This window comes from Podarcis melisellensis (assembly GCF_964234715.1).
Source record: "Podarcis melisellensis genome assembly, chromosome: 2".
In the NCBI taxonomy this organism is placed as follows: Eukaryota; Metazoa; Chordata; class Lepidosauria; order Squamata; family Lacertidae; genus Podarcis; species Podarcis melisellensis.
The window spans coordinates 21335273-21355925 of NC_138529.1; the positions used below are offsets into that span (position 1 = coordinate 21335273).

The window sequence follows — 20653 nt, forward strand, 5'->3', positions numbered from 1 at the left end:
ATGGGACCTCCCGCTGCCGGCGCGTGATTTCTGTTCTCATCCTGAGGTAAAGTTCTTAACCCGAGGTACTATTTCTGGGTTAGAGGAGTCTAACCTGAAGCATCTGTAACCTGAAGCGTCTGCAACCCGAGGTACCACTGTATAAATAAAGTCCAGTTAAAAAATGTTTAGGAAACCGACCATAAAAAAGCCTTATGATGGCTTATTGACTACAATTAGCAGAATAAATAGGCTGATTTCATTGCTCAGGTCAGAAAGCCACAGTTCACATCTGAACACCTAAGCATTTTATATGAATCTGTGGCTTGTTGACTACCATTAAAAACCCACGTACAGTGGTACCTTGGTTCTCGAATGGCTTAGTTGTCAAACAAATCGGTTCCCGAACGCTGCAAACCCGGAAGTAAGTGTTCCGGTTTGCGAACACTTTTTGGAAGCTGAACGTCTGACATAGCTTCCAATTGAGTGAAGGAAGCTCCTGCAGCCAATCGGAAGCCGCGCCTTGGTTTTCAAATGGTTTCAGGAGTCGAACGGACTCCTGGAACGGATTAAGTTTGAGAACCAAGATACCACTGTATACTTTTTATGGCATTAGGGCCTTAGACTTACTATCATTTGTAATCAAGCTATTTTTAGTACAATGCTGCCGCCACCCTCAAATTATGTAGGCCTATTCTGGACAATGAAAGCAGCAGCAGCAGCAGCACAGTAGCAGCACACAGCAATAAGTGTATTCCGGCAGAGAACAGGACAGCATAAAGATCTGGGACCAGTGGCCATTATGAAATAAATTAAAAAGAAGACCGGCTAAATTACATCCCTGTCTTGACACCCTAAATGGTAAAAATAGGGTTTGAAAGCTACCCCTGCTGCAAGGAAACAGAATTAGAATGAGTAAATTATATCAGAATCCTACAAGGTGAATACAGATTGCCTTGAATGACATCAGCAACAAAATGCTGCAGGAGGAGGATCAATTTACTCCGGTACAATAAGAATATTTGGCATAATCTAATAAAAAAAAAGTACACCAGTAAGAAATCTGTGCTGAAAATTGGCTTCCCACTTAAGTATGGAAAAAGAAGGTCTTTCTCCTGCCTGCTTTCGAACTTTCACCGCTTCAATCTCTCTTCTCTTTCCCCTGACACTGAAGCATCACCATACAGCCTCCTTTTGTATCTCTCACTCCCCCTCCAGCTTCCCTTCTCTGGGACAACCTTCAGTAGGTAATCTGTAAATTGCCTTTTGTTTTGCTTCCCCAACAAGACCCCTTTCTGCGCAAAAGCTCTGATACCATCTCTGTTGATCCCTTCCGAGTGCCTTACAAGGACACTCTGCAACCTGGATGATATCCCAAGCTACGCATATTGTGCTTTTGTGCACCTTTCCAAGCCAGTTCCACAACAGGCTGTACTCTGGGCAGAATTCAGCCAAGGCCACAGCACACAGAGAGAGAGATTCTCCCCAGGCACTTAAGCTAAATTTCCCCCGGGTCATTCACGTTCTGGGAGAGTTATTCCTGGAACATGGAGAAATAGTTTTCGGACATGTATAGGCAGGTGTCCCAAAAGGAAGGATGGGACTAAGTGTGTTAAACCTTATCTTTCCCATAATGTCTGATGGGATGACAGGTACATTTAACCACATGGGAAAGAAGTATTTGGTAGCCTTGGCCAATCCAATGGAGGAGTCAAAAACTATTAAGGCTCTGTTATCAATACAATGCACCTGTAAGGCTAAATGATTTAAAAAGATGGGGAGCCTGATCCTATGAAAGTGCAAATCCCACTGAGTTGAATGGCGCTTCCCCTTAGTGTCACCAAGACTGCAGCCTTAAACGTAAGCCCAACTATTCTCAAGGTGAAAATCACTGGCTTTTAGCTTAAAAGGTAAAGGGACCCCTGACCATTAGGTCCAGTCGTGGCCGACTCTGGGGTTGTGGTGCTCATCTCGCTTTATTGGCCGAGGGAGCCGGCGTACAGCTTCCGGGTCATGTGGCCAGCATGACTAAGCCGCTTCTGGCGAACCAGAGCAGTGCATGGAAACACCGTTTACCTTCCCGTCGGAGCAGTACCTATTTATCTACTTGCACTTTGATGTCCTTTCGAACTGCTAGGTTGGCAGGAGCAGGGACCGAGCAACAGGAGCTCACCCCGTCGCGGGGATTCGAACCGCCGACCTTCTGATCAGCAAGTCCTAGGCTCTGTGGTTTAACCCACAGCACCACCCACATCCTGGCTTTTAGCTTAACACGCCTTAAATGGAGGAAGCATTCAGAACAAGATTCAATATATCTTTGGGGGGGGGGGAGGGCGATGGCAGCATCAATGGTATCAGTACATGTGACTTCCTTCAAGCACACGCTCTTTGTGGCTACCACTCTTTGGAATCAACAATGCGTGTGAATGTTCAGCTGAAAAGTCAGTAATAATGGGATTAATAATGGGATTAAGTAGAGAGGAGGGCTTCCCTGCTCTGCAGCTTCTGGAGTTTTTGCCTCTCCATTTGTTGTATATATGTTCTGAATAATGGCTCCCTCCTTGTTGTTCTTCTGTTCCAACAGGCTTTTGGGAATTGACTGCTTTTAATGAAAGGACTGGTGCAGTTTTTATTGTACTTATTGTATGTTTTAAATAGATTTTATATATGTATATAGTTTTAATTCTATGAAGATTTAATTTAGTCTAGTCAGGAGAAAGGGCATGGTATAAATAAACATATTATTATAATAACTATAATAAAAGAAAGTTCAGTAATATGCAGGACAGGGGATTTCACACTTCTGAACCTCCGGCTGATAAAATAGATAAATAAAATAATCGACCAGAGGAATACAGTTGTGGGACACTTGCACACTTGCATCACATCATATAAACTCCAAAGGGAAGAGTCAAAATTTGTTTCTCTACTTTTATAACACCATGCCATGCCCTCCATGGTAATGTGTTAAACACACACATACACACACACACACACACACACACACACACACGCACAAACACCAGAACCTTGCCTTCCCAAGAAGCTTATGACCTACATCTGAAAGTAGGGAAGACAAGAGAGAGCAAATGAAACAGCAATAAATATTTAACTGCTTGTAGAGTTATGCAATTCTCTCACACATCCTTCTCCAACCAAAAGTTAGGAAATGCACACCAAATATAGGGGAGTAGCAGTGGTGCAATAAGAACGGAACTCCACGTGACACTTCCAAAAGATGAACGTTGTAGATTTGTTTAGGGTATGATCCTTGAGTTCTATCCAATGTTAGCCATATTCAGAGTGGACCCATTTTAAATCATGCACACAACTAACTTCAGTCTGGTAGTATCAATGCATTAACTATCAGTAAAATGTAGTTGAAACCAAACCCTTTATATTGATCTTTGAGAACAGTTTGCTCAGATTGTATATTTTACTGGGTCAGCATTTTCTTGGCGGAATGCGGTTTACAGATCAAAACATTTGTGATGTTGACATAAAACAAACACAAACACCCACCCACCCTACACCATGAAATTAAATAGTGCATGAGTTTGAAAGTTTGGAGAAAATATCAAAACATTTAATCAACCACACAACATGCTTTAAATTAGTCACGTTGAAGATCTCGTACAACACCACCACCAGGTATCACCACAAAGACAACTATCAGTCACAGAATCGATTTATCCACATGTCTGATCTTGTTGTTCAGAGATACAAAGTGATGGCACAGTTTTTCATCCTCCTTGCAATGTTTCCTGTTTCAAATGAAAAGCACACTACATAAACAGGACATTGCTCTCAATAAATTTGCCATTTGCAGCACAACTCTCTAAAGCACAACTCTTTTTGTTGTTGTTGTTCAGTTTGAATTCTCATTCTTTCTCAAGACTATATGCTAAAGGATCCAGTCCACTTTTGCTAACAACATTTTGCCACACTCTACTTTCTCCCCCGTTGGGAAATGTGAACAGGATTTTTACATGCTGGTAAATGAAATGAGCAAACCAAGACTTGTGCCTGAGTTTGAAAGAGTGAAACCAAGTCAGGAACAGGATGCAAAGATCCTGGTTTTAACTGTTCATCTACTAGAACAGACTAACATTTGTTTGTATAGGTGACATCTGCCAATTCCAAGGTAACATCTAAAAGGCATTATTAAATGCTGGCAGGTCTTCATAATAGCTATAGCAAATATTTTCTTCATTTGCTTCTCAATTCTGAATGCTATTCTGCATTGACTGCTTTCATTTTGAGTTTCAAACATATTCTTGGAGCATTAAAACCTAAATGGAAGTCCTCTCTTGATCTATAGTAACTTTGAAGCTAACTAGTAACTTTAGACACAAAACGTTCTCCTCTGTACGGACTATCAGCAAATAAACAATGAAGCATATGGGTAGTTCGCACTCCTGTGAAATAAATGTCACCCCTTCACCCAAGAAATTAAAACTTCGCTTATCCAAAGGTGTTTGTTTTGGATAGGTGCCTATGCCTGAGATCTAGCCGACAATATTTGCTGCCAGAACACAAGAACAGAAGTGGATTATTTTCCAAGAAACAGCCTTGAAATCAAGCGGCCCCTTAACTGTTCCAATGCTGGTTAATAACACATGAAATCTCACACATGTTGTGCACCTGTTGCATCGCTAAGAAAACAGGGTTTCGTTTCTTTTAACAAGAGTTTCCATTTGACAAGGGAAGTTTGTTAAACTGAGTTCGGAAAACTTAAACACGATATTTAGAATAGGTGTTAACTACTGCATAAATGTAATCCCACTTTGGAGTTTTTTTTAAAAAGGAAGCAAGCAGAAAGGAATTGACAGGGTTCCTCAATATTCTGTTGAGAAATATTCTCTCACTAGTATATGTTCAGCAACCAAAACAGGACTTTGCATGGCTGGAGTCCCTTCTGAGTTTTAATAAGATTATCCTGGGTGAGATTTTAAATATAACTCCAACATATGCCTTTTGCTCTTTTTGAAGTTAAATCTTTTGTGTTTTAAAAGGGAAGGGGGGTTGTAAACAAGCCATATACCCCTTGCTCAAGAAACGAAGTGCAATTGTGATTATCTTCAATTTTTAAAACACCGAAAGGATGTGAGTGGTTCGTGTTCCTCGTTGTTTTTTCTTCTCTAAAAACTAAATGAGCGACAAGATCTGGCCAGCAGAGAACTGTCTCCACAGAGCCGAAGAAAAAAAATGGTCTTCCATGTTCTGGGCTGACAACAGCTTATCCCAACTATGATCAAGACAATTTCCTCTTTTTAAAAAATAAAATGCTTTTTTCCATTACATACAAATTTTCACATTCCATTCAATTTACTTATACAATCAGTTGTCGGTCCCCCCCCCCACTTCCATTGTTCTGTATATTACCAATTATAAAGTCTTAAACAGCTCAATATATATATTTTCTTGAACTGCACAGTGCATTGCAGGTATTTTGAAGCAATCCGATTTTGCCCAGGAATGCTTCTAAGTGAATCCCTACCCTTCTAATTATACTTAGAAGTGAACATTTGTCTTTTAAACTACTCCTTCAAGTCTCCATAAGCACTATCACCCCGTATCATATTGGCAACCTGAATTCTTTGAAGAAGGGACTTCAGGATGAAAAAGCTTTGTGTAGGAGGGAAGGGAGAGGGCAAACCCTTCATGCGCAAGAACGAAGACCCTGTGTTGCTCAAACTTCTCCCTTCCTACTACATAACTGATTTTAGAGTTGCAACATTTTTAGAGGACGGGCCGAAAGGAGAACCTGAAAGGTTTTCCACATAATTCAATCCATAACAGGAAGCACAACTTCTGTTATCAAGAGAAAGAATATGAAAGGTTTGTCTTTTTGGCACATTTCTTGAGAGGGAGATAGAAATCATAGAATTGCAGAATTGGAAGGGACCCTGAGGAGCATCTAGTCCAGGCATCCCCAACCTGTGGCCCTCCAGATGTTTTGGCCTACAATTCCCATGATCCCTAGCTAACAGGACCAGTGGACAGGGATGATGGGAACTGTAGTCCAAAACATCTGGAGGGCCAAAGGTTGGGGGTGCCTGATCTAGTCCAACCCCCCTGCAATGTAGGAATATGCAGCTATCCCATACAGGAATCGAACTTGCAACCTTGGCATTATCAGCACCACACTCTAACCAAATGAGCTTATCCAGGTTGATATGAAGGTGCTTTCAGCCTTGGCCAAGACCAGCAGAGGCACAAAGCAAAAGAGGCAGTAGGTTTTTACTTCTCGTATCTCACAGGGTCTTCTCGTGCCTCAGAGAAGGCATTGAGAGTTTATTGAAGGGATATTGGGAAAAGGGGCTGCTGGCAGAAGGAAAACTAAAAAGCTCATGTGGCTTTGGGATTGAGGGACAGGCAGGAACTATGTTATATGTGTAAACCCCCAAATTATCCTTATGAAGCAAAGCGGCTCCAGAGTGAATGGAGGCCTGGTGGCAGGATGGGGAGAATAATATTTTCTTATATTGTGTTTTATTTTACTACAAGGAATCCAGGTTGCTGCAGTGACCAAAAGTGACATTCACCAATTCCATCTCATTAAAAAATATAATAAAATTCCAACCTTTAACATCAGAAAGAAACCTACGTAGCAGCATATCATTCATGTGTTGAAACACTAAGCTGAGACTAATGTATTATTACACATCTGCATGAGGCTGCCTTTGACAACTGTTTGCAAGCTCCACTTTAGCAATGCTGTTTTGTGGACATCCTTGCCGGTTCTGGGCTTTAAAACTCGAACCCACTGCCTTTACATGATGTCTCAGATAACAATAAGATGCCCTCAAATATCGTCGGTAGCCTAGGTTATAACATCACACACACATGAAGAGCTGCTCTTGGGGACAGCACCAAAACCCTTAGACTTACTAAATCCCAAATGTATTTCAGAAGCGTTCTGAGACCTTCTTGGTGGGCTGGCATTTGGTGATAAGGGTTAATGCTGATGCGAACTGCAGTTTTAATGTTTTATAAGCCCGAAATCCTATGCTCGCTTACTTGGTGGCCAGTGCCACTGAATGTAGTGGACCTTACTTCTGAGTAAACAGGCATGGGGTTCACAGCTGCAAACAAGTAAGTGTAGATCACAGATTGCAATTTTAAAGTGCACACACACACACACATCCTGAAGTGTCACTGAATTCAATGAGACTTACTACAAACATCTCATTCACACTGCAATCCTATCCCTGCTTACCCAAGTGTAAGCACCAGTCATTTAGGCTGCAAATCCGCTCCACTTCTCAGTGGGGAGGAGCTGCGGTGGACTGCGTGGTCACCCACTCCCCACCGGGGGCGGGGGACTTTGTTCCCCGTTGCCTGGGGGATCCCAGCCGTGTCAGAGCCCAGCCAGCCAATCCGCTGGCTGGGGGGGGCGTGGCCAGGGCAGTTTAAACTGAGGAGCGAGCCGGAGGACTTCCTCTTGGCTCATTTCCTCAATCACCTGCCCTCCCTCCCTATTCACAGGTTAGGCACTGGCCTTGCTATGAACTTCGGTTGGTCACCTTAGTTGTCCGAGGGGCCTGGTAGGAATTTGGCAAACTGGCACTGGCCACTTGGTTTTCGTCTACCCCGTAGCAATCGTCACAACTTTGTTAGGGTTGCGGTTAGGCATTGTTTGACCTTGTGTGGCCATCACCTGGCCCTCCATGCTTAAGGGTATTCCGTTAAAGGAATCTGGGGGTGTTGATCTTGTACGAAGCCCGGTCGGGCACTAAAGCCTTGACACGACCCTGATGGGAACACCAGGGGGAGCTTGAGTTGGTTTGCATCGTCAGGACTCCCCCTAACGGTGGTTTACCCTTACCGGACTTCCTGTGCAGCGGGCAGGAGTCAGATATAGTCGGGTCCAAACAATGCCTAAGCCAATACCGCTCACATTCTGTAATTCAATAAAGTTGTGGCCAAATTTGCCCAATAACATAAACCTAATACAGTGGTACCTCGGGTTACATACGCTTCAGGCTACATACACTTCAGGTTACAGACTCCGCTAACCCAGAAATAGTGCTTCAGGTTAAGAACTTTGCTTCAGGATGAGAACAGAAATCGTGCTCCGGCGGCGCGGCAGCAGCGGGAGGCCCCATTAGCTAAAGTGGTGCTTCAGGCTAAGAACAGTTTCAGGTTAAGTACGGACCTCTGGAACGAATTAAGTACTTAACCCGAGGTACCACTGTATCTGTGTCCTTGTGTGAGTTATTTTCCAACGAGGGGGTGGCTGCGGGGTCTCGACATGCAATTCCATGGACACTTACATGAATAGAAGCCCCACTGAACTCCTTCTGAGTAAGAATGAATAGGATTGTACTGTAAGCATGCTTAAGTATTCTGAATAATGTTATGTATTTTCAAAAAACACAACCAGAGCACCTGGGATTGTGTAGGATAAACACTGAAATGAATATAAGAAATAATCAAAGCGGCTTGCCAAATGCTGGCACTTAAGTAAGGATATAATGGGCTAACCCTTGCCTAATGAGAGTTCGTAATGCTCCTTTTCTACAACATTACTAAAGACCCTGGAAGCAAATGTTCCGTCTGTTCTGCAACTTGGCCACGCCACAGCCACTGCTCCACTGGGAATAAACAGTCCTATTTGACATTTAGATAAAGTAGGGTCTAATTTTTATAGTAGCACGTTGAGGAAGTTATTTATCAAAGGGGCATTCATAACCTTTAAATGAAACCCAAGGGTGGGTGGTTTTTCAGAACTTTACCAAGTTTCATCATGTTCCTTGGAACAATTTTTTTTTTGTTTAAAATGTAAAACTTTGCATTTCCTTATTCCTTCCATCTGCAAATAAGCTACGAGTCTGCGAACATCCATAGCTTCTTCTATATACGTATTTTTCAACTAATATCATGAGCTCAGTCTTCAAGTCATGGGCTTTTAGTGAGACAATGCACTGGTGATGAAAGCCTAAAACTCAGATTTTAAAAACCTAGAAGCCTCCATCCAGTGACTGAACCTTCACTTTTACAGGTATTAAACGGAATCTGTTCCAGACGTCTGTTTGACTTCCAAAACATTCAGAAACCAAAGCGCGGCTTCTGATTAGCTGCAGGAAGCTCCTGCAACCAATCAGAAGCCGCGGAAGCCCCGTCAGACGTTCGGCCTCCAAAAATACGGTAGTTTGCAGACTAGAACTGTCACTTCTGGGTTTGTGGTGCTCGGGAGCCAAAACGTTTGAGAACTAAGCTGTTCGACGACCAAGGTAGGGCTGTACTTCCTTGGTTGTTTTAAGAAATCAATCTTTTAGTGCTGCTGCTGCACCTACACATTGGAACTCCCTGGCTATTGACATCAATGGGATTAAAACTTGGTTGTTTAGGCAAACCTAAACAAACATGCAGAAATTGCAGGTGTTTTAATCTGCATTTAGCTTACTATTGATTTTTATTAGATTTTTTTTAAAAATACAAGTGCAACAAGACTGGACCACAGAGTATCCCCAAAACAAAAACAACCCCATAGATGTCTATAGTTAAAGTTTTGGCTAGGAAATTCCTATGGGGCTTATTATTCTGATTTCTCATTCTACTTGGCATTGCTGGGGATCATACCTGGAATCTTCTACATGCATAGCAAATGCTCTAATCATTGAGCTACAGCTACTGTCTCCTATTTTGAGGACCAGAGGAGGAGATTGGAAGCATCTGCTTGTGATTCGAAAGTACCAATGGGTCCCTGTCATGTCTGAATTCAGGAAACTGTGGTTTATTAAAACACTGGTTTGAGAACAAGACAGGATCTGGACCCATGCTTTGATCTTGGCTTCATCTTACTAACCAGGGTCTCCTGAATTCTGACATTATGAAGAACTGTGGTTAGTTCTACTTCAGAAGCATCCTATAGGGTGCGAAAGAAGTTTGGGGAGTGGAGGAGCCTACAAACCCAAGACTTACCATGGCTCATTCACACAGTAAAAAACCATCTGGTCCATGTCTATGCAGTGGTACCTTGGTTCTCGAACTTAATCCGTTCCAGGAGTCTGTTCAACTCCTGAAACCTTTTGCAAACCAAGGTGCGGCTTCTGATTGGCTGCAGGAGCTTCCTGCACTCAATTGTAAGCTGCGTCGGACGTTCAACTTCCGAAAAACGTTTGCAAACCGAACACTCACTTTATTTACGGTGTTTGGGAGCTGATTTGTACGACAATTAAGCCGTTCGGGAACCAAGGTACCACCATATGTCTATTTTATCATTTCACTAAATTGTAGTGCTTAGATTTTGAACATTTTAAAATTTACATTTTGTTAAAGCGTGAAAATGACAGGATGCTAACATTTTATGAGGACTTCTAAACCGTTCTCATCAGTTTTAATCACGATGTCAAAATGCAGAAATGAAGCTTAGCATACCATGCTTCCTCTTATGCTAGCCACAAACATAGCAAGAGGGACAGAAAACCAAACCCTAACCAGTTTCCTGGGATTGAAATAAAGCAAACTGTGTAAAGCATTTCAGGCATTTGTTCGCACAATTTTTTACTTCCCTGTGTTGGTTACAAGATCACATGCCATAGTTCTACTTCCAACACGTCTATGATATGAGAAATAAGTGTAAAGCAGCATATATGACTGAAGGCAATCCTGTATAGGGAAGTTAATGTCGTACCTCGGTTCTTGAACGCCTTGGTACTCGTACGTTTTGGCTCCCAAACGCCATAAACCCATAAGTAAGTGTTCTGGTTTGCAAAAAAATGTGGAAACCAAATATCCAACGCAACTTCCGATTGAGTGCAGTAAGCTCCTGCAGCCGATTGGAAGCCACACCTTGGTTTTCAAACGTTTTCGGAAGTAGAATGGACTTCCAGAACGGATTACAGTGGTACCTCTAGATACAAACAGGATCCGTTCCGGAGTCCCGTTCGCATCTAGAAGCAAACGTAACTAGCAATGGCACGTCTGGGAACGCACGCGTCGCTTTTCACCGCTTCTGCGCACGACGTCATTTTGAGTGCCTGCGCATGCGCAAGCGGCAAAACGCGGAAGTAACACGCTCCGTTACTTCCGGGTTGCTGTGGAGCGCAACTCGAACGCGCTCATCCCGAAGAACATTCAACCTGAGGTATGACTGTACATTCGAGAACCAAGATACGAATGTAAAATGCATCTGATTAATCCTACATGGTGGCTTATCAAGGGATCAATACACCTCCTGTTTTTGCTATCTGCCTGCCTATTTCTTTTATTAAGGTGTGGCATGGCCTTCATAGAGAAGGCAATTTACACTCATACAATACAAAAAGAACTAAAGCTACATTAAAAGCAATTTTAAAAATCAAAGAACCATGGGCTGCTTGGCGGGTCACATTCGTCACAATGTGCAGTTATTGTGGTGCAGAACACGTTTGAGGAACCTTTATCTCTCCAGATGTTGCTGAACTACTACTCCCAACATGCCTGGGCGGGAGTTGTAGTTCAGCAGCATCTGGAGAAAGAAAGGTTCCGCATCGCAGTACACTGGTACCTCTGGTTACGTACTTAATTCGTTCTGGAGGTCTGTTCTTAACCTGAAACTGTTCTTAACCTGAGGTACCACTGTAGCTAATGGGGCTTCCCGCTTCCGCCACCACACAATTTCTGTTCTCATCCTGAGGTAAAGTTCTTAACCCGAGGTACTACTTCCGGGTTAGCGGAGTCTGTAACCCAAAGTGTTTGTAACCCGAGGTGTTTGTAACCCGAGGTACCACTGTATAGAATAATTTGAAGAAGACAGTGTTCTCATAAATTTTAGTAACTTTGTACTGATGTGGCATAGCTTTCAGAGATAAATGGTACAGTGGTACCTCGGGTTACATACGCTTTGGGTTAAAGACTCCGCTAACCCAGAAATATTACCTCGGGTTAACTACTTTCCTTCAGGATGAGAACAAAAATCATGCTCCAGCGGTGTGGCGGCAGCAGGAGGCCCCATTAGCTAAAGTGGTGCTACAGGTTAAGAACAGTTTCAGGTTAAGAACGGACCTCCGGAACAAATTAAGTACTTAACCCGAGGTACCACAGTACAATATCATCTTGCATGGTAGTTACGTTTTGGGGGAGGAACGTATATGCAAAAATGTGAACACTTGAACCGCCCGCTTGGAACCACCCCTGTGCAAATATCCTTAGTTTCTGGAGCTTGTGCACTGAGTGGGCCTTGCCTAGTAAGCAAGGCAGAGAGCTTAAAAGCGCTTTCCGCGCTGGAAAAACACAGTGCAAGACGGAGCTGTTAAGCTCTCCACCTTGTGCTCAATTCATCTCCACGATTTTAACCGGCCAGCTTTCAACTACGCAAGGTTGAAATCACGCAAGTTAACGACACATCAGATGCGATCGTACTGTACTTGTTTGCTCCTAAGCTTATTGTTCTAGCCAAAGGCCATGACAAACCAGCAGGAAAAGTATCAACAAAATAACACGGAACATGCAACCATAATACAAGCCAACATCCACGATTCAAGAAAGAGAAGACACCAGAGACACTAACGATCTCAAATCCAGCTTGATTTCAGATTCAACAATTTCATCCAATTCCTTTTTCCTGATTGATTGATTGATTGATTGATTGATTGATTTGGCAGCCACTGCATAGAGGGAGCCCCTGTGTGTGTGTTACAAAGCTATTATTGTATCGCAGAAGAAACTGAACCATTTCTGCCAGGGTGAAACCTGCTTTTTTGTGCAAACAAAGGGTTCAGAAAGTGATCTCTTGGGTCCCTATATAAGGGGCAGGCTAACAGATAACAAGTGGTCTTCCACCTGAGGTTGACCACAAAGATCAAATCTCGTGTGTGTGTGTGTGTGTGTGCGCGCGTGTGTATGGGATCTTGTTATAGCAGCCATCCATTCTCTACTTGATAGTCCCTAATCAAGAGGCCATTAACCTTGATCTACACATGCAGTAGTGATAGAGTGGCCTGTACCACTACAGACCGTTTATGCAAGGGTGCACTCACAAATGTTATTTTCCCCACTTGGCGACTAAAGTGGTACAGTCCAGTCTAGCTATTCAGAACTTTACCATTTTCCTTTGCTGACCGTTTAGAAAAGACCTAAGTCTTACCTAAATCCTCTTAAAATCAATGACAAATGACAACTAATGTACCATAATGGTTTCAACAGGTGTAACTAGCTTGCTGTTGGTCATTGGTCTACCAGTGCAAGTGAAAGCAGAAGCTTTAAAGGTTATTTTTAAAGGCTATAACAAATTTGAGGCAGCTTTGGTACCTGTTCTGCAATTTAGAATACACTGGCAGTTGTAATGAACTATTCAACAATGCACTGTTTACTACACAACAACCATCTCAGAATCTCGCATGTCTAAAAAATTTTTGAAATATTTCCTACCTCTTATCCTTCAGAATTCAATGTTTACAAACCAGAAGGCAATATAAAAAAGAGAAAGAAATATTTCAGACTACAATTTCAATATCAGAGTTGAGAGATATTCTACCAGCTTGTCTACTTAATGTGACCTCCTATTAATGAGATGAAAATGTTGTTAATTATATGCAGAATCAAGTCTCCCTAATTCCCAGAGAGAACTGAATGACCAAACCGAGAGATCCAGAATTTATTTTAACATGGGATCTCCCTGACCCTGAGTGATGAAATCTGTTTTCTTAGTGCCTCCTTCCAGTAACTCCGGCAGTCAAGCTGGTGCCAAATGTATTGCTCCAATTTCCTTTGGACCACATCAGCAAGGCCGGGCGTGGGGTGGGGGTCCTGTCATCTGGGTAACCCAGAACCTCCATATACACTGCCCAGGCTTGCACCCCAGGGAGATCACTGCACCGCTGCTAACACAGCAGTTTGGCCACATCCCGGGAGGCTCACTCCATTGTCTCTTGAGACAGACAGAGGTCTACAACATATTAATCTAACAAAATCTGTGAGAGCCTATATTCGTATCCACTTTGGACATCCTAAGCATAGTGATTCATTTCTCCAGTGAGCAAGTGAAGGAAAAAAGGAGGGGCAGACAAGGGAGGCATAACAGCAAAAGACCCTCTCCCAGGGTGCTGTTTTGAGGAGGAAATATTGCCTGAATCAGTCCTGTAATTAAATGCAATGAAGAAAGTAAAATGCTAAATGTATTAACTCCTAATCTAAACCTTCATCTGGCTTTCTTTGTGTGCCCCAATATCTTATTATCTGGAACAGAATGTAGGGTCAGACTGTACAAGTCACACTTGCAAATATTTTACAGAATCCTGCCTCATTTAACTTTGACGAGACCAGAGCAATACATGTTTCAGTGGGCAGATGAAACATATACTGTATCGTGTTCCTGGCAACTTATCGCTGGACATATGGGAAGGCAAAACATTTGAGAGAGCTTCCGCACAATAACAAAGCAACTAGCATGATCATCATATATGCCCTATGATTCATTGAGCTTATTTTGTCAGCAAGTGCTCTAATTACATTGCTAGGTTACAGCCTGATAGCATGCATAGGTTTTAGAAAACAAGTCACTAAAGCATGTTTAATGGAGTAGAGAGAGCTGTTATTTCTGCATTATTATTTCTATTTAAAAGGAAGCAGGGGGGAAACCACACTTTTCAAGTAAAAGCAAAAATATAGCTGAAGTTACTTTTGGTCTACAATAAATCAAACAATTCTAATACATTACCTGTATTTTCAGCCCCACTGAATATTAGTTGCACTTATTTATTCCATTTGTATTCTGCTATTTTACACGGAGTTCATGAAGGCCTACAAGGCCTACATGGGGTTTGCCTCATTTATCCTTGTGCTTAGAGACAGTTCGCACCCAGTGACATTCCTGGTTGGACAAGGATTTGAAGTCAGGTCTCCCCTGTTCAGGCCCACTACACTAGGAACCATTTTTTAAACCAAACATCCATATGGGCTCAAATAAATACCATATATTTGTGAAGTGGGAGTACTGCTGCTGAGACCCACCTTAGATCAAGCCATGACCTGGTAGTACGCCCATTCCAACCCATCTGCTATAACAATGCTGGCTGGCTGTGTGTGAATTCCATCCTTTAATAATGTATACTTTTTTTTACCTTAAATTTCCCCCCCAAATTAATATTTTTTTTATTATGCATACTACAAAGGTGAACCAGACGAGTTTTAGAATATCCCAAGTTTGGCCCTTTTGGAGGGTGCACACTGCACATTCTGGCACTATTCTCTGCACAAATTCAGTGAAAATATACAAGATAAATAGCACCCTTTGGTACAATCCCTTGCCGGGTGCTGTGGCTTTGACTGCAAAAAATACTGTAGCACTCTAACATACCCTACTGCTTCCAGACCTTCTCAACAATGCCCATTAAAAGGCTTCAGGGCTAACTCTCAATAATTCCTGTCTCAAGAGACAACAGTATGATTTTTATGACAAGACAGGACAATTTAATTCCGCTACTTTTTTTTTTTTACTTCAAGAAAGCATAACCAGCTCTTATTTTCCCCCTCTGTAATGCTAGAAATGCATCAAGTTTGATCAATGTTTATTTAATTCATTGTCCGCAACACAAATAAAAAAAAGCAAGAAAATTAGCATAATATTTTTAGGACCCACCTTATATTTGTGACTGTAATTTGGTTTTAATATTGTGTTTTTAATGTTGTAGGTCTTCAGGTGAATTATTAACAACAACAATTCAATGCAAGGATTTTAAACAATTCAATGCAAGGATTTTAAAAGGAGAAAAGGTGAAACCCAAGTATGATTTTAGATATTTTTCCCCAATTTGAAGTCCTTGTTTTGAAAATCCTTGGTATTACAAATATTATGGCAACACTCTGTTAAGCATGATTATTTTGAAAGAGGAAGGGGGTGAATAAGAAATATAATAATTTAGCCTCTCTTACCTCACTCATAATATCATACATGTATACCAGTACAGAAGAATGCTGCATTTTTTTATTAAAAAAAACTGACCTTAAAAGTTCCTCTCCTGAATGTGAATATAACCCATATCCCAAGACTGGGTTTCCTAATTATGTTGTCATTATAAGCAGGAAGACTGAAAACGAGAATCTAATACAACTAGTTGCTACCATACCAACCTGAAAAAAGATGTACAAAACTTCTTTTTAGTACACTTCTGTATAAAAAATGGTCTAATGAAATACACCACTATGCTTGGTTTGAATCTCATAAAACTGTGTCATTTTATCAACAGATTTTAAACATCTGTGCTATCTCTAGACATGTGCAGAGCAGTAATGCGAGGGAACCCCTATAATAATTTGAAATAATCTTACACTAGGTATATATTAGCGGCTTAAAAGGCAGCAAGGTCATTTCCCTGCGGACCACTCCCTTGCAAGTCGCATTTACATGCTGTTATAAGGTAAAGGTAAAGGACCCCTGGACAGTTAAGTCCAGTGAAATGCGACTATGGGGTTGTGGCACTCAACTCGCTTTCAGGCCGAGGGAGCCGGCGTTTGCCCACAGACAGTTTTCCGGGTCATGTGGCCAGCATGACTAAACTGCTATACCTATTTATCTACTTGCACTGGCGTGCTTTAAAACTGCCAGGTTGGCAGGAGCTGGGACAGAGGAACGGGAGCTCACCCCATTGCGGGGATTCGAACCACCGACCTTCCGATCAGCAAGCCCAAGAGGCTCAGTGGTTTAGACCACAGCGCCCTCTGCATCCCCATGCTGTTATACACACTAGAGGGGGGGGCAGCGAGGTCTTCACTCAATGCATGTTACCTGTTCAGATTCCCCACCACTGTAACTCCCCCCCCCAAAAAAAACTCCTAATTAAGCTGCCACCCACATATGTGCAATGGCTGTCTCCAAGGTACACACTTCCAGTTCCAGCTTCATTGCGAAGTTGATCATGGCTTAAATTTACCTTTCGGATTGAAGCTGGGTTTAAGGGGAAACGCATCAAACGGCAATATTTCTCAAGAAACTACACAATAGTTTGACATTGTTGTGGGGAATGTTGCGTCACGTATAAACGGATTCAAAAGCCGGGGTGGAAGCACGCTGGAGCTGGATTAAGAGTTAGAATAGTGGTTAAAGTGTCAGACTAGAACCTGGGAGACCCGGGTTTAAATTTCCACCTGGCCATGCAGCTCAGAGTTGTTGTTGGGATTAAGTGAGAAGGAGAACCATTTACACTACCTTGAGCTCCTTGGAGGAAAAAAGGTGAAACATAAATGCAGTAAATAAATAAAAACCCGGTACTTTGAACACACAGCCTTAGTCTACATTACTAGTCAACAAAACCAAGCTCAGCTGGAAACCAGATGCTCTTTCCAACTTCCCATATTATCTCTGCAGCTATATAAAACAACCCTGGAGTAAGCCAGATAGTTCAAGAAGAGGTTCTTGAGTAATAACCCTTTCACTGCAACATGTGCTGGCTACAGTGCAATAATGGCTGAATATACACGTGAGGATGAAGGCCTAACAAACTTCAAGAGAGACTTTGAAAACAGTTTCAGTGTTAGTTTTTTCCGACTGCAGGATGGACAGTTAGGTGGGACAACCCCACAAACGAGAAATGTTGCATGCCTGTTGATTCTATAGAGCAGTGTTTTTCAACCTTTTTTGGGCAAAGGCACACTTGTTTCATGAAAAAAATCACGAGGCACACCACCATTAGAAAATGTTAAAAAAATTAATTCTGTGCCTATATTGACTATATATAAAGTAATTCTCTTGAATAGGAATCAAATAAACACAAAGAAAGTATTTTATATTTACTTTATTATGAAATAGTAAGTAAACAGAAATATGAAAAATTATAAAATACTTTATTTTTAAATCTTTCGAATTTTTCAATTTTTCCCACGGCACACCAGGCAACATCTCGCGGCACACTAGTGTGCCGCGGAACAGTGGTTGAAAAACACTGCTATAGAGCAGTAAAGACCAAATGAAAATTAGCAAACAGCTGTATTTTAAAAAATGATAATGCAAAAATAGCCACTTCTCACCTTTTTTGACAGTTCTTTGATCAGAACCAGTCATTTCTGTTACTATCCTGTCACTACACATGAAAAAGATGTGTCCTTATTATAGTACTTCTATCCCTAAATATTAATATAGTGCTGGAGGTATTGTTCACACAGCCGGTACTCCAGTTAAGACTGAAAAGCAACTTATGCTGCAAAAAATATTATACTTTGGTTCAGTTATTGGTCAACCAAAAATAGTTTGTAACCGTAGAAAATAAGATGCAGGGGGAAAAAGATAATGTCTCTATAGTCAGGTGTGACAAATACTGAAACCAGCAATTACTCGAGTGCATTCAACTGAGCAGTCTTCTACAACAATAAAAACACTGGTAGTGTTTTCTGTTTTGATGCAAATGTGCACCTTCATCTGAATTCACCAAAAGGAGTTTTGCCCACATGTTTCTAGAATTGAGAACAGCAGCAGCACAAGTCACTCATAAGTTTTCAGTTTCCTATGTTAATTTGAGAAGTTGGGCCCATGGAGAGATCCACGGGGCTTCAGAAACATGGCAAATTCCAGTTCCCCATGTCGAATAATCCGACAAGCCACTTTCCATGGAGCTCAAGTCACTACTGCACAGCAAATCCAGAGAGCGCTGATGTGGTGAAAATTATCTGACTTCACCCCTAAATGGCAACAGACCCCCCTGGACTTGAAAGGAACCCCTACAAAAAGCATGCCAGCCTCCAATGGAAGAAGATGAGCAGGGCAACTCTCCTAAGAGATCATCGTCTTCCAGCAACATTGCCTCCAATGCCAAAGATGGCGAGATGTCTGGGGCATCTCTTACTCACCCGTGACCCCAAATCCTCCGTGTGGCACGGCAGGTTGAGGCGTTTGGCCTCCCGATATAAGGGGTCCCTCACGCCCCCCTGAGGAGGCTCTGGAGAAAGGGAGTTCAATGTGGCATACAGGTGCCCACTAGAAAAGGCAGAGGAACAGGCCACAGGATGCCACCATACTTCAAAGCCGAACGCCCAGGTGCTGCTCTGCTTCCAACAAGTGCCCATCCTTAAAGAATTGGTTCCGAAGAAATCGACCACACCCCTCCCCACAGCCTCTTTCACTTCCAAGGAAACATAACATGCGGGTAGAAAGAGAACCTATCCAAGTGACACCAACACAAAAACCCCCCACATATACTAAGTAAGAGAACATCAGCTTTGCCACACACCCCGTCTCCCCCCCACTGTTTTCTTCCCAACCCCATAACACCAACGTCTCACGGCAAATGAAACTAATCGGCAGAAAACGCCACCCGGAGAATGAGGCAATGCCTGTGCTTTCGTGAAACGAGGAAAATATTCAATCGTCATAATAATACAGAATCGGTTTCCAAACTATAACCCCGAAGGGCAGTTCCCACATCCTCTGCGCACCTCACCTGCAACGAGGGCGAACTCTGGGAGCGCAGGTGGGGCAAATATCCCCATCATTTGCCCTCCCTTCTGCGCTCTAGGGGGCGCCAGCAGCGGCAGGGGGGTTTAGCGCCCGAGTTTCCCCGACGGAGAAAGTACCTGAACCCCGCTTTGCGCCCCCCTGGGTTATGTTTGGGCCCCCCACCATGCCCGTGAAAGGGCGAGAAGAAGCTAGGAAGCCTTTTCGGAACGCCCCTCTCCGCCTCTCCCCTCAACCCCAACCCACCACCGCGCAGCGTCGCCCCCGGGAACGCGGAGAGCCCCAGCCACGCGCCCTTACCCGGGGCCCCAGCCAGAGCAGCAGCCACAGAGCGGCCAGGCGGAGGAGAAGCCCACTGGACGCCGCCGCCACACGCTCCCGACGCGCCATGGCTCTCTCGACGCCGCTCCCGGGCCCCGGCGCAGCGCCCGCCCGGCTCGGCAGCCTCTCGGGCCGCCCCTGACTGCGGCGTGTCCGGCCTTCCTCCTCCGGAGGCGGAGCCTCGCCTCGCTCTGCCTTCCGCGTCCAAGGAGGAAGGGATGGAGAGGCGCGCGGAGGGTCGGGTGTTGCTGAGGGACTGGCACCGGCCGGCACTCAGGAGGCGCCTCTAAAGCCCTGCGCGAGGAAACCCTCGGCTTTATGAAACGGAGAGGCCAGAAAGAGGAGGGCCGGCCTTCAGCGGCTTCCCCGCCTTTTCCCTGCTGGCAACATGCCTGGCAGGGAGGGAGACACACAGTGCGCGCGTGTGTGTCGCATATAGATCATGCCCTCCGACTTGTTTCCCCGAGGGAAGTAGGGACGTCCCATTCCTTAATGGTAATTTGGCTGTTTATACCCCGCCCATTGGACTGGGTGGCCCCAGCCACTTCGGGCGGCTTCCGACGCATATAAAAAACATAATCAAACATTAACGTCCCTATACAGGATTGCCTTCAGACGGCTCCGGGGGTCGGATAACTCCATACCCTCCGACGTTTCTCCCATGAATATAGGGAGGTCCTGAGGAAAAGCGGGACATTCCAGGATCAAATCAGACACCTGGACGGCTTCTCTAAATCAGGGACGTTCCTGGAAAATAGTGGCACTTGGAGGCTCTGATATATGTTTGAATGTGTGTAGATGTAGACATTTACACCTATTTTAATATGGTTTTCCACTCTGGAACCAAATGATTTTCAAGGTCTCGCGCCATAGGCAGCCCTGCCATTTAGATGTGTCGCAGAGGTGCCAACTTGAATCAAATATTGGGGACCCCCCAGGTAAGCCCTGCCCTGCATCATCATTCACATGATGCGGCACACG

The 20653-nt window shown here is 43.4% G+C and overlaps 1 protein-coding gene across 1 annotated transcript in view; it reads right to left on the reverse strand.

The window, feature by feature from the left end:
- Nucleotides 1-19783, reverse strand: part of ERN1 (endoplasmic reticulum to nucleus signaling 1) — a 61082-nt gene extending 41299 nt beyond the window's left edge. The window contains exon 1 of the mRNA XM_081898543.1: nt 19652-19783. Within this exon, the coding sequence (XP_081754669.1) occupies nt 19652-19741 (90 nt within the window). The 5' untranslated portion in view covers nt 19742-19783. The remainder of the gene's footprint in view (nt 1-19651) is intronic.
- Between the last annotated feature and the right edge of the window lie 870 nt (nt 19784-20653).